Below are 15520 nucleotides of genomic sequence, written 5' to 3' on the forward strand. Positions count from 1 at the left end.
ATATTCTCTACCCTGCCCCTATCCTTGGATCCTCTATCCAGAAATAGATAGATCTTGGAAGGAATCATTGAGATTTGGGGCTACCATGGGATTAGAGACAACAAACAGAAGGCTTTGGAAAGTATATTTCATGAGCTAAAGTAATGAGATATATTTACTAATTAACTAAACTTGAAAGTATGTTTTTCAGTAACCTAGAATAGCCAAGTGTCCCAGACAATGACATATCCCTACTCTTAGGTCCTATTAGTATGACGTAAATATATCTCCATTTTGCCAGTTTTCCTCAACCACACTTTAGCTTGTAGGTTTATTGGAACTGATTTCTAACACTTTTTATTTAAATTGCAGCAACGTGATATTTGAATAAAAATAGCTTTTTCTTAATTATCCCTAAACATCTCTACTGTTATTTAAAATTGGGAAAGCTTTTGTTTCAGCTTCCTATGTAAGTGGCAGAGCTTCACGTATTATATATCATATTTTACATAACATCTAAAAGAGGTGACACCCAAATATTTATGGTGCTCTGCCTCATTAGACTAAATGTGTTCTTAGTCTAATCAACTGAAAGGAAAATATTTTTTGAAGAGCTCACACTAAATGTCAGGGACAAATGTGAAAGTGTGTGTCATCTTTGAGATAATGCTGCCCGCAGCAATATTTTCCAGTAGCTGACTTTGACTTAGGATCATAAGCATTATTTCCTTATTGCAGGATAGTTTCTTGAACTTATCACCACAATTAATTACTTTTTACCAGAGCTTCTATATAAGTAGGGCACTGGGTTTCAATAAGGCTATTTCATGGTAGGAACTTTGTCAAAACCACACAGATCTGGGAAGCCTTTAGCCTGACATAAGAAAAAACTGTTTTCTGAATCCCTTTGTTTTTGACTTTTGTTTCCTTTCTATAAAATTTACCCCTAACATTTCTACTTTTAGTGGAGACTATTAGTTTGGTTTTTTTTTTAGCTTCAAACAATGAAGAGAGCTCTGTTCTGTTTTTCTTTCTTTTGTTTTTACAATACTTGAACTCAAAGCCTTGCACTTGCTTAATTTTCTTGCTTATCCTGCATTCTACCACTTGAGCCATCCTTGCTTTTTGCTGGTTATTTTTGGAGGTAAGATCTAATGAACGTTTCTTCCTGGTCTGGCTTTGAACAGTGGTCTTCTGAATCTGGGCCTTCTGAGTAATAAGAATACAGACATGAGCCACCAGCACCTCCACGAGAGATATTTGGGAAGACTACTGTTCTGAGAGTAGAGAATGTATGGTCACAGCACAATATCACCAAGCAGATCTCTAAGCTCCTTCTAAGTAAAACACTGCAGTGAACACAAACACTTGGAAATGTGTGAACTTGTGTAACTAAGTACCCAGCTACTATGGTGGCAGAGGTAGGAGGATTACAAATTCTAGGCTAGCCTGAGCTACAGAGATAGACTTTGTCTTCAAAAAATAATCCTTAATTGTTTTCCAATGTTGAAATGTAGCATTTAATAGGAGGGATTTAGAATTCTAAGTTATATTAATTTCTTTAATCAAAAAAGTGTATTCTGCTGTCAGAATCAACAAATAAAATTACAAGTACCTCCTGAATTGAGTTCATAATTTGGAGAGCCATCCCTATAAAGAGAAGGCCAGAGACCACCATAAGCATGCTGCCCAGACAAAAAATATAAAATTCTCTTTTTTATGTTTATTTTTATTTTTTATATTTTATTGTAATTAATACAAGGGTCACATTATATTCGCCAGACAGAAGATGCATTACTTAATCATTGCTACCCCTTCTCATATTTTTGTCCCCAGTTTCCTCCTCCACCCCTCCCCTCATCTTGTTTTCCCCTTCCCTATCCTATTTCAAATAAACAAATAAGTGTATACACCAGATAACAAGGTAAGATACTGTAACAATGTGAAATAACTAAGGGACAACAAAAGAGATGAGAAGTAACATAGTACATTAAGCACAACAATCACACATTATATGGCTCTTATTTCTATATCCTGAAGGTCCTTTCATTTAACCTCATCCTATATGGCCTTAATACAAAATTTTCTTACGCAAATCCTGAGAAATATATTCCTAGCTCTCTGCTCCTTTGGTTATCTTCTTCTTGATAACTCATTCTGATAAATTCCTGTTTAAAAGGACTTGATCTTAAGGAAATAATGAATGAGCAGTGTGGAAAACTACAATGGTCACAGGGTTTGGGTGGATAGGCAAGTCTGGTTTATTCTGACTCTGTCACATTCTATGTAACAACATGGTGTGACAAACACTTCTCTTAAATTCCAATTTGTTGAAATTTTACATTTACTTAGGAAGTTCTACCTACTGAGAAAATTGTGATCACTTGAAAGGCAAGAATTGCTCTTTTCCTTCTTTCATTATTAAATAGAAATGAATCCTTTTAACAAATATGAAAGTGATTCAAGCCAATTCACCAAATGTCATTATTTTCACAGCACATTTATTAAATATGCACTATGATTCAGATACTAAAACAACAAAGGAATGAAAGGTAATTTCCAATCTTTGATTAAACATATTCTAAGTGACTTCTTGAGGAATATATTAGAGATATAGTGGTCAATATGACACAGTCTGTTCCCAAGCAGTTCACAGTTGAAAGACACTAAGGACTATACACGAGGACACCAAACAAGATATTCTGTAGTCAAGTACCGAATAGCTTGGCAAGACTGTTAGCAAATGAGAACTGGGCAGAGTAGAAGTTGGCAAGAGGAAGTGGATTAAGTGCATTGAGAGAATAAGGAGGACCATGGAATGGCTGAGAGTATGTGTTGAGGATTAGGAAAGAAAGTTGGAAAGGTAGGGTGAAGTTTAGAACCAACTACTATAGAGTCTTGCAAATGGTGCCAAACCTTAATGAGCCCTGAAGGTCTTTGAGGAGGATGACATGATCATTTTTGAGTAGTTCCAGAGTGACCCTCATGAACTTAGTGTTATTCACTTGTCTTCATCATGCTCAAGTCAGAATTTCTCTGCCTGTGTCTTTAGTTGTCACTCTGCTTCCATATTGAAGTGTGAATGTGTGTTCTTTATCCTATAGGGGAAGCACTGGTTCATCGGATTTCATTGATCAGGAGACTGGACCTGGGACCCCAAAAAGCTTCCGGAGCAATGATATAGTCCTGGTCACTCAGAGGTCACCAGCCCCAAGTACACGCAGCACATCTTCAGTCAGCAGTAGAGTAAGTCCTCAGATGTAAAGAAAGCAGCCAGCCTCTGTAACATACCTTACCTTATCCTTTAACCAACACTCTGTTTGAGTTCAGTGTATTTCACAGTGTACGGTTTATGCGGTTCAATTTTTTTCCTTTCCTTGTTTTTCTTTTTTTTTAACACATATTTTATTGTCATTAATAGAAGGGTTACATTATATTCACCAGATAGAAGGTGCATTACTTCACATACATTGATACCCTTTCTCATGTCTTGGTCCTCATTTCTCTCCCCCCACACCCACCCCCATCTTGTTTTCCTCCCTTCCCTATCCAGCTTCAAATAACCAAATACACATATATACAATATATCAGATAAAAAGGTGAAATACTGTAACAACATGAGATAACCAAGGGACAGCAAAAGTGATGAGAGATAACATAATACATTAAAAATAACAATCACTCATTATATGGCTTTTGTTACTATATCCTGGAGGTCCTTTCATTTAGCATCATTCTATATGGCCTTATGTTGTATCTAGGTTTTATTCTATTGTAAATCTCTGCTAGGAGAGCCCAAGGTTTCTGCTGATTATGACAAATGAGGGAAACCATTGAGCCTATGTTCTAGTCTGGCTTACTTCACTTAATATGATTTTTTCTATGTCTTTCCATTTCCTTACAAATGGGGAGATGTCGCTCTTTCCGACAGCAGCATAGAATTCCATTGTGTATAAATGTCAATCCTTTCTTTGCTTTCTCCCAAATTTTTCTTCCCTCCCCACCCACAAATGTATAGTTTATTTTCAGATTATTTTATTGGGCAATAAAGTCAGTATATGTTGCTAGGATCTATATTTAGGAACTAGGAAGCTTGAGACATTTGACGAGAGAAAGGATGGATAGGAGAGGAGAGGATGATGAAAAATGTGACTTTGACTAAAATATACTGTACTCATGATAGTTCATCCATGTTAAGCTGAAAGTTTCTTATACAATGACTTAAAGACAATTTTTTACTCCTTACATATCCACCACATTTCTTCAATTTGATCTGTATATGTTGAGGTCCTACTATTTGACAGGTCTAGACAGAGCAAATACTGTAAGAAAATGAAAGAATTAGCTATGGAGAATGTATAGAGCAAACTGTCTTCCAGGCAGATATGATACTGATTTTATAGACAGACCACCTCTTAACTTGAAAGTTCAGTATCCTGGAAGTGGCACTGTGACTCAAAGTGGTAGAGTGCTGCTAGCCTTGAGCTGAAGAGTCAGGGACATCACCCAGACTCAGCGTTCAAACCCCACAACCAACAACAAAAAAAGAAAAGAAAAAGAAAAGGAAAGATCAGTATCTTTATTCAGCCAGTTTCTAAAACACTCTTCAATCTTTTAAACTATATTTGAAAGTGACACTTGGCTCTGTTTTCAAAATGTCCCAGAGACATAGCCCCAAGGACAGAACTTGTGCCTACCATGAAAATTTTACATGAGCCGTATAGAATAAACTCAACTACAAATCATCATTCATATTAAGATAGCTCTCAGTGAGCATGGTGGCTTAACGCCTGTAATCCTAACTTCTTAGGAGGCTGAGGTCTGAGGATTGAAGTTCTAAGACCCTGAGACTCTTATCTCCAATTAATCACTAGAAAATGGGAAGTAGGACTGTTGCTCCCAGGTAGGGCAGTAGCCTTGAGTTGAAGAGCTCAGGGACAATGCCCAGGCCCAGGGGTAGGGTGGTATCCTTGCACTGAAGAGATCAGGGACAGCGCCCAGGCCCAGATTTCAAACCCCATGACCCACCATGCAGTATCCACACAAAACGCCATACTCTATTAAATGGTTGTTTAGCAGGTGAAATGTACATTTAAATTGTCTTTAAAAGGGCAGAAGTTCCATATGGGTTTTTCAATTTAATTTTATTGTAAAGGTATTGTTCAGAGCAGTTACAGTTACTTTAGTAAGGTAATGAGTACATTTCTTGTTGAACATTGCTATTCCCTCTCATTTTTCTCCCACTTTTCCTACCTCCCCTCCAGCTTCTACCACCCTCCCCCCAGCAAGTTATAAAGCTCGTTCATAACATAGTTAGATTGGGTTTTAGGACAGGGGGATAGCAGACAGCAGTGAAGGTAGTAAACAGTTAGGATCTGTAAATATTTTTAAGGGAAAAAAAGGCATTTCAAAGATCAATATCAATATATTTATTTCAACATGTACTCTAGAACATACTTGCTAAAATAGAAGGCATATTTTAAATGTCACAAATATTTATGCTAAGCTCAGCAAGCAGAGTGTTCATTAGTTAGAAAAGCAAATAGATAATTGATGGTTATGCTCAGTTCTTTGGTAACCTAATAAGAAATTATATTTTAAATATTTAGCAACCTGTAAGGCAAGGGCATTGCGCAATCTGAACAGATACTGGCACAAAAATGGGTGGCATTTTGAACCCTTCTATACTATTCAGTGATCCAGATTGAGTGGAGCTCTTCTGAGGGCTCCCATTCAATGGGGGAACATGAGGAAGGCAAGATGGGCTGGGTAGTGCAGTTTATCTACTAGTACAAAAGTATCTAAAAAAACTGTATCAATGAGTAGCAGCTGATTATCTCTCAAATAACCCAAACAATCATTCAAGTTTGGTCTCAAAGTAAGGATGATCTTTCAGGTACCATATGAGAGGATGGGGGAAAATCACCTTGTCAACTGCCTTCAATGGAATGGGAAATACCGCCTATAAATACTGCCAGCATTGACCTTGCTCTTTCCTTATGAGCAGATAAAGGTGTTTTTTTAAGGAAAAAGAAAAAGAGAAACATTTTCTGTGAAAAATAAAGCAGCCAAGTGGTTTATGAAGCACATTTTCTCCTTCATAACAAAGAGAATGAGGACCTCCAGCTAATAGTAGAAGACATGATTTCTCAGTTTCTCCAGTTTCTTAGCATCTCTTTGCTTCCATGTTCTTTTCTGCTTTAGGAATCCTTTTTACCTTTAAAAACTTTTGGGACATGAATGACCTCACTTGTCCCCTACTGTGATGTAACCTGTTCACATTAGGCTTTATATATAGAAGCTCTAGGGCGTGCATTGCACGTTAAAGACTCTATAATATTAATTCTCCTGCTAATATTCAATATTAATGATAGCCCTAAATCACCTGTGGAAAATGTTACCATCATCATAATTGCCAATAAAGAAGTCAGTTTTGCTTCATTACAGGATTCCATGTATGAAGAATTTTTTGAAGGGCTGCTGAAAATGGACTTAAACTTGTTTGCCATTTAACCTCTTTCATATTCTTTTGACAAAACCCATGGCAATTAGAGGACTTAGGAGCTTTATAGCTTCTGCTACAAGGTCTTATGTGTTGGAAAATAATGAAGGGGTAATAGCGATCTGTTCAAGCTGAATTGATTAACATGCTAAGCAGAGTATCCTGAATTTGTAAGGTGAGGGAAAGAAGGAAGGAAGTCCACTTATAAGATCCTTTGTAGGGTACTGAGGAAATGGAAAAACCTCCCATGCTCCTGGATTGGAAGAGTTAACATCATGAAAATGGCGATCTTGCCAACGGCTATCCACAAATTCACTGCAACACCCATCAATATCCCAATGTCATTCTTTAAAGAAAGAGAAGAGGCAAGCCAAAATTTCATATGGAATAATAAAAGACCCCGTATAGCAAAAACACTTCTTAGCAGAAAGAAGAGCACAGGAGGAATTTCAATACCAAACTTTAGACTCTATTACAGAGCTGTAATTATCAAAACAGCTTGGTACTGGCACAAGAACAGGCTGCAGATGAATGGAATAGAACTGAGGGCCCAGATATTAAACCACAGACCTATGGCCACCTAATGTTTGGCAAGGGAGCCAAAAAATAGAATGGAAGAAAGACAGCCTCTTCAACAAGTGGTGCTGGCAGAACTGGTTAAGCACCTGCAGAAAACTAAAGTTGGATCTGTTTTTGTCGCCCTACACCAGGATTAACTCCAAATGGATCAAAGACCTGGAGGTAAAAGCAGGTACACCAAAAACTTTCCAAGAAGGAATAGGAGATACACTAGGCCTCCTTGGCACAGGTAGAAACTTTCTTAATAACGACCCAGAAACACAACAAATCAAAGAAAGTCTGATAAGTGGGACTGCATTAAACTGCAGAGCTTCTGTATGGCAAAAGACAGAGCTAGCAAATTAACTAGAAAGCCTACAGAGTGGGAGAAGATCTTCACTAACCATACAACAGACAAAGGCTTCATATCTAAAATATATCAACAGCTAAAAAAAATTGAATCACTCCAAAATTAATCTCCAAAGAAACAACCATCCCATTAAAAGATGGGCCAAGGACTTAAAGAGAGTCTTCTCTGAAGAAGAAATAAGAATGGCCTATAGACACATGAAGAAATGCTCGACATCTCTGGCAGTAAAAGAAATGCAAATCAAAGCAACGCTAAAGTGGATGAATCTAGAGCGAATCATTTTGAGTGAGACAAGTCAAGACCAAAGGAACAAAAGGCGCATGGTATCCTTAATATGTGGCTTTTATATCCAAACAGTACAAGAGTGAGGACTCAATATTTGCATACCCAATGCTATGGGCATGGTACGGGAAAAATAAACACAATTACATAGATCTAAAAACCTATGACTCTATAGACATAATGTTTTATTACATAGATTAATATGTATCTATGATATACAAACCCTTAGCCTAATTTTGATTATGTTCTAAAAACTAAGTGCCAGTGATTGTACATAGAGATTCCCTTCTTGAATACTTGTTTGTTAAACAAGTCATTTGAAGTATAATGTAAAAATCAATGTTAATAAATTCTTTAATAAAAAAAAACAATGCTAAGATTCCACCTCACTCCAGTTAGAATGGCCATGATCAAGAAATCTAATAACAACAGATGCTGGTGGGGATGTGGCCAGGAGGGATCACTACTACATTGTTGATGGGAGCACAAACTGGTTCAACCACTGTGGAAAGCAGTATGGCGGTTCCTCAAAAGACTAAACATAGAGCTCCCTTATGACCCAGCAATTCCACTACTTGGCATTTACCCAATCATCCAGAAACAAAGGCATACTAAATCCACTAGCACAACGATGTTCATTGCAGCACTATTTACCATAGCAAAGATATGGAACCAACCCAGATGGCCCTCAGTTGATGAGTGGATCAACAAGATGTGGTACTTATACACAATGGAATTGTATGCTGCTGTCAGAAAGAACGACATCGCCCCATTTGTTAGGAAATGGAAAGACTTAGAAAAAATCATATTAAGTGAATTAAGCCAGACTCAAAGGAACATAGGCTCAATGGTTTCCCTCATTTGTCATAATCAATAGAAACCTTAGGCTCTCCTAGCAGAGATTTACAATAGAGCAAAACCTAGATACATAAGGCCATATAGAATAATGCTGAGTGAAAGAACCTCCAGGATATACAAACAAAAGCCATATAATGAGTGAGTATTGTTTTTAATGTACTATTGTTACAGTATTTCACCTTGTTATCTGATATATTGTGTATATGCTTATTTGGTTATTTGAAATATGATAAGGAAGGGGGGGAAAAAGATGAGGGACAGAGGTGGAGGGGAGGGCAATGGGGACCAAGACATGAGAAAGAGTATCAATGTATGTGAAGTAATGCACCTTCTATCTGGTGAATATAATGTAAACCTTCTATTAATTACAATAAAATATAAGAAAAAAAGATCCCTGCAGGTCTGATCATTGCCATTACATGATAGCATCTACATAGACATTGAACTTCAGCCTATTTTTCAAAAAATTCACATTTTAAAAATATGAATGCAAACTTCATTATTAATGTAGCACTCAAATTCCTGTGGACATGCAATGGTTGGAAGAGTTTTGCCTTATCATAGGCTTCCCTTAAAATTAGACTCAGATTGAATTCTGCCACATCCATAGCACTTATTTTGAAGCAAGGAATGTCCTCCATCACCTATTTCTATGAGCTGAAAAAAGTCCTTCCTTTTATGAATATTGATAAACCCCATAAATGAAATTTTTGTTTCAACATAGATATAACCAACTATGTTATGATCCCCCAGTCTTCTAGACTGAAAAGTTATCCACACATTAAATGAGGCTAAAGGTAGTATAGGGTATTAACAAGAGGAAAGATTTATTTGGGGTTTAGGTTTTGGAGGCTGTAGTCCATAGTTGAGTAGACACATTCCTCTTTAAAATGTGGTAAGGTATATCATGTTAGTGTAGTCTGCTCACTTTATGGTGGCTGTAAAGAAAAAAGTGAGAGAAAAAGATGAGCATCACATAGCCTCCTTAGAGGACATACCCCAATGATATAAAGCCTTCCACTACATAACCCCTCCAAATGTTTTTGCTATTTTTCTACTGGCACCAATTTGAAAACCAAGCCTCTAATAAATGGGCCTTTGGGGAACATTACGGAGCAGATAGCAGGGTAGCAGAGTAGATATTGAGAGACAAAACAAAAGACCAGAGTTTTTAAGGCCACATGCTAATCAAACAGTGTGAAGCTCACCATATAACTTAAACGTAGAGTGTCTAAAATTGGAGATATTTGCACCATTTCTTTCTTAGTTATTTTGAATTAGTGTATATTTTTAATAGGAGAGGGTTTCATTACGGTATTTCCATTCACACACATAGTGAGTGTTCTTTAACACATTCATCACATCCACCTTTTCCCAATCCTCCCTTGTTCCACCTTGCCTTTTCAAACAGCATTTGTTGGATTTCAGTATGTAATTGTGAGACCACACACACACACACACACACACACACACACCGTCTTTCAATCTTCTTTACCCCTAAATATTCCCTATTATCACCTTCTCTCTCCCACTGGTCCCTTCTTGCTAACTATATATTACAATACTAATTTTATTATTAATTATTATTATTATTCATTTTTATAGATTTTTGGGGGGTCCTGGGTCTTGCACTCAGGGCCCAGGCACTTTTCTTTTTTTTGCCAGTCCTGGGCCTTGAACTCTGGGCCTGAGCACTGTCCTTGGGCTTTTTTCAAGGCTAGAGCTCTACCACTGGAGCCACAGCACCATTTCCAACTTTTTTCTATGTATGTGGTACCAAGGAATCGAACCCGAGTCTTCGTGCATGCTAAGCATACACTCTACCACCAGGCCGAACTCCCGGCCCTTCAATACTAATTTTGCAAATGAAAAACATATTCAAATACCCTTTGTGCAAAATAGGAAAATATTTGGAATAGATTTATTGATAGTAAATTCTGAAGTTGTATGAGTTTCTGATGAGGTTCCTTTAAATGATAGCTCATTCCTCCTAAAAAGTAATACACATTAGTTTGTGTATTCTGAGTATATTTATATGGAAGGATTTTAAGGTAAATTCATCAGTATAACCTTCTTTTTTTCATTTGTACTCTCTGTGAAGGAACATGGTTTTGAAAGTACCATGGGTTTGGCTGCCTTTGAAAGCACCTCTGAAAATCTCACAAAGAGCCACCGCAGAAATACTTCGGGAACACCTTCCATAGCAGTGTCTGGGGCCTCCATCTGCTCAGGTGATTATCTACGCCATGATTCCTCTGTTGTCATAAATGACAAAACCATCTAGAATTGACTATTCTCTATGGTATTATTGTTATATGCCTCAAAAAGACAATCATCTTTTTTTTGTAGCATTGGAGTTTGAGCTAGGGGCCACATACTTGTTAGGCTGGCACTTGACCATTTGAAACATACCTTCAGCCTTGGATTTTTATTGGTTATTTTAGAAATAAAGAATGCCTGGGATGGTCTCAAACTTTAGTCCTTCAACTGTTCATCTCTGTCGTGACTATAATTATACTTGTGTGCCAACAACATCTGGCTCAATTATCTTTATTTTTTGCCAGAGTTAGGGCTTGAACTCAGGGCCTGGACACTTTCCTTGGGCTTTCTCAAGACTAGCACTCTACCACTTGAGCCACAGCACCATTTCCAGCTTTTTCTATGTATTTGGTACCAGGGAATCAAATCCAGAGCTTCCTGCATGCTGGGCAAGCACTCTACCCCTAAGCCTCACTCCCGTTTCTCTTTCCCTCTCTCTCTCTTTTTTTTTTGAAGTGGGTACCAATGTTTGAGCCAAGAGCCCTGTGCTTACTAGGCTTTCTTGCTTAATTCATGCTATTGAATTCATGAAGGATCCATTTATTGAGTGTCCATTCTTGCCAGATATCATAGACAGTTTTAGTGCTCTATAAGGAATTTAAATGGCTTTAAGATATGTTTGATATAACACATGTTACTTAACAAGAGTTCAAGAATCTTTACCATTTAACATATGACAGATTCACATACTTTATTTTGTTCACACAACAATTTTATGAGTCAAATATTCTGTATATGGGTTGGGAGTGTGGCAGAGTGGTAGACGGCTTGCCTAGCATACTCAAGACCCTGGGTTTGATTCTTTGGTACCACATACACAGTAAAAGCCACAAGAGGTGCTGTGACTCAAGTAGTAGGGCTCTAGCCTTGAGAAAGCCCAAGGACTGTGCTCAAGCCCAGAGTTCAAGCCTCGGAACTGGCAAAAATATTATTTATGTAACAATATCATTACCTATGAATAAAGAAACACCTTAGAAAGCTGTGTCATAGGTAGTAGCACTGTGGCTCAAGGGGTAGAATGATAGCTTTGAGTTGAAGAACTCAGGGACAGCACCAAGGCCCAGAGTTCAAGTCCCATGACTGACAAAAAATGTATCATAATTATGAAGTTTTTATCCCGTATGTAAAATTTTACTGTTAATTGCTGACCATATATGCATAAAGCTAGATTCTAGACTGGAACTTAGGTAACAGGAAATCTCTCTCAGTCATTTCCAAAATGGTTGTGTAAGAGAGAGAGCAGACAGAGAAAGAGAGAGACAGAGAAAGACAGAGAGAGACATAGAGAGAGGCAGAGAGACAGAGACAGAAATAGAGACAGAGTGCATGGATGCACACAGACACAATTGTGCATATGTGAGGTTTTGGGTACCAGTCTTCTTTCTAAATCTGTGTGGGGGTCACTTTTCTCAAGACTAGTAAAGTGGGTCACCTGTTAAATGAAAAAAATTAAGGTAGCATAGAAACCAGCATCATAAAGTCTACTTCTACCAGACAGATCCTATCCCGGAGTACATATTTTCTCTGGATCTATGCTAAGCATATCTGTATTATTTCATTCACCACTTTAAACATAGGCATTTGATTATTCTCTCTCATCATTCTCATCTATAAACAACTGTATGTATCACAGCAGGATCTGAGTAAGGAACTATTCTATGAAAATTATCCTGACTTGATGAGCTGTCCATAGCACTACTGAAAAATGCAGTCAGTTAACTGATACGTTTTTTCTTCTGTCGTGGGACTTAAACTCTGGATCTGGGCACTGTCCCGAAGCTCTTCAGCTCAAGGCTAACGCCCTAACCCTTGAGTCATAGTGCCACTTCTGGTTTTGTGGTGGTTAATTGGAGATAAGGCTTTGAACCTTGATCCTCAGATCGCAGCCTCTTGAACAGCTAGGATTACAGGTGTAAACCAGTGCACCTAGCTAACTGACACATTTAAAACCAAAAGCAAGATGCTTTATTCATGAAAGAATGTTCTAGTGCATAAAAAGCTTCCTCTCAACTCACCTCATTACTCCCATTTTATGTGAAAGGAACTTGCCCTATCATTTAAAAATGAAATTTTAGAATTGTTTAACTTGCATTTTATGTCAAATGTGAAAGCCCAGTGAATCGAGGACTGAATATGTGAGCTTTTTTTTTTAAGTCTAGGAATAAAGCAAAAGCCTCAAACGTAGTAGAGCACTTAAACTCCTGTGATCAAATGTTAATGCTTAGTCCAAGGCAGTTTAAAAATGCTATTAAAAAAAACGTGTTCACATAAACAGTATGAAGTTTTTGGCCCTTGCTGTGACTTCTATGACACTATTTGTACTCTATGCCTAAACAAACCTGGCATCAGGATGAAACATTTGCAAGGAGAAATGGGAACTTCTAACAAGATAAGCTCATTCACATCTATCTTTTTGCTTTTCCTCCTTCCAGATCAAAGCCGATCTGAGTTCGATTTGAGTGGGTCATTCACTGAAGACTTAGAAGATACAGAAAGTGTAAGAAGCAGATCTGTCCCTGGAACTTTAGACAATGATTTGGTAAGTTTGATGTGGAAGGACATCCCATGATAAAGAAGAGATGGTTTTGCTCCAAGCAGTTGTACTTTTAGGTGATGATGTGTTGAGAACAAAGTAAGAATGTATCTATTCTTGGTACTATTCAAAGTGAGTATATACAAGTGAATAGAAGAATTACTTAGGAAAAGTAACTGGTACACAAGTTAAACAGCAAAAAATCATTTATAAGAAAATTATCAGTCAGAGCCAACATGTACCTAATGTTCTAGCTACTCAAGATAGATAGATAGATAGATAGATAGAGAGATAGATAGATAGATAGATAGATAGATAGATGATAGATAGATAGATAGGCAGACAGACAGACAGAGAGACAGATAGATAGATAGATAGATAGATAGATAGATAGATAGATAGATAGATAGATAGATGGCATTGGCATTCCTATCTACACAGGAAGCCGAGATCTGAGGATCACAGATTGAAGCCAGTCAAGACATCTGTGAGAATCTTATCTCCAATCAAGTACCAAAAAGCTAGTAGTGAAGCTGTAGGCTCAAGTGGCAGAATGGCAGCATTAAGCTGAAGTAGCTCAAGGACAGCACCCAAATCCAAAATTCAGTCCCAGAACTGGCAAAAAAAATAAAAGTAAAGAAATATGAAATTAGGGTAGGGTGGTAGCCTTGAGCTGAAGAGCTCAGGGACAACATCCAGGCCCAGAGTTCAAGCCCCATGACCGACAAAAAAAGAAATATGAAATTCTAGGCACTGGTGGCTCACACCTATAATCCTAGCTACTCAGGAGGCTGAGATCTGAAGATCATGGTTGAAAAATAGCCTGGGCATGAAAGTCTGTGAGACTTTTATGTCCAATTAACCTCCAGAAAACCAGAAGTGGCGCTGTGGCTCAAGTGGTAGAGTGCTAGACTTGAGTTGAAGAGCTCAGGGTCAACACCCAGGCCCAGGTTTCAAGCCTCACCACCTTCAAAGGAAAAGAAGGAAGGAAGGAAGGAAGGAAGGAAGGAAGGAAGGAAGGAAGGAAGGAAGGAAGGAAGGAAGGAAGGAGAGAGAAAGAGAGAGAGAGAGAGAAAAAGGAAGAGATATATGAAGAGTTCTAGTTTGCCAATTACTTGGTAAATAGCATACTCAGAGAGAACAAAACATAAAAATATAGCAAATAGAATGAAAAAATAATGAGTCCACTTTTCAGAATTGAAGCACACATATAGTTTAAAAGTGTAAAAGATGAGACATAAATAACATCTCACATCTAGAAACATAGTGAAATCAAAGACCATTAAACATAAGATCAAATTCTAAAACTTTCTAGAGACAAATTATGTCACACAAATAAACAAGTATCTCATTAATGAGGTTTCTATGGTAACAGTGTATAAGATGATAAAGGAGAAAATACTTTCAAAGTATTGAAGGGAAATGATTTTAAACCTAGATTTTTAAACTTTATTTTATTATCAAGATGATGTACAAAAGGGTTACAATTACATACATAAGTTAATGAGTACATTTCTTATGAAGCACTGTTGCCCCTTCCACATTTTTCTCCCACTTTCCTTCCCAGCAGTAAGTTGTGAAGTTCATTTCCAACATATTGTCTTGTGATTATCACTGTTACATTGGTTTACTCCTTGTCCTTTGTCTCATCATTTTGTTGTTCCTCTTCCCTTCCCTAATTCAAATAAACGTATATACAATATACGAGGTACCAAAATCAGATACAGTGATAACAGATTAAACCTTAGGGGTAAAAAAAATAAAAAGAAATAATTTCACATAGTACATTAAAAAAAAACAGCCACGGGCCGGGAGTTTGACCTATTGATAGCATGCTTGCCTAGCATGCACGAAGACCCAGGTTCAATTCCTTGCTACCACATACATAGAAAAAGCCAGAAGTGGTGGTGTGACTCAAGTGGTAGAGCTCTAGCCTTGAGAAAGCCCAACTCAGGCCCTGAGTTGAAGCCCTGGAACTGGCAAAAATAAAAAATAAAAACAAAAGCAACAGCCACAAAGAAAAACCTCTTGTTTCCATATCCTGGATTTCATTTTGCTTAGCATCATCCTATATGGTGATATGTATATAGCTATTGAGCTATTGTGGTCCTCTGCTAGG

The 15520-nt window shown here is 37.5% G+C and overlaps 1 protein-coding gene across 2 annotated transcripts in view; it reads left to right on the forward strand.

Annotated features, from left to right (window-relative positions):
• Window positions 1-15520, forward strand: part of Sytl5 (synaptotagmin like 5) — a 140563-nt gene that overhangs the window by 93949 nt on the left and 31094 nt on the right. For both annotated transcript variants that reach the window (XM_090326972.1, XM_090326973.1), the window contains exons 7-9: window positions 3084-3225; window positions 10651-10780; window positions 13301-13407. In XM_090326972.1, coding sequence (XP_090183098.1) covers window positions 3084-3225; window positions 10651-10780; window positions 13301-13407 — 379 coding nt within the window. The remainder of the gene's footprint in view (window positions 1-3083; window positions 3226-10650; window positions 10781-13300; window positions 13408-15520) is intronic.

This window comes from Megascapheus bottae, chromosome X (assembly GCF_031878675.1).
Source record: "Megascapheus bottae isolate mThoBot1 chromosome X, mThoBot2.hap1, whole genome shotgun sequence".
In the NCBI taxonomy this organism is placed as follows: domain Eukaryota; kingdom Metazoa; phylum Chordata; class Mammalia; order Rodentia; family Geomyidae; genus Megascapheus; species Megascapheus bottae.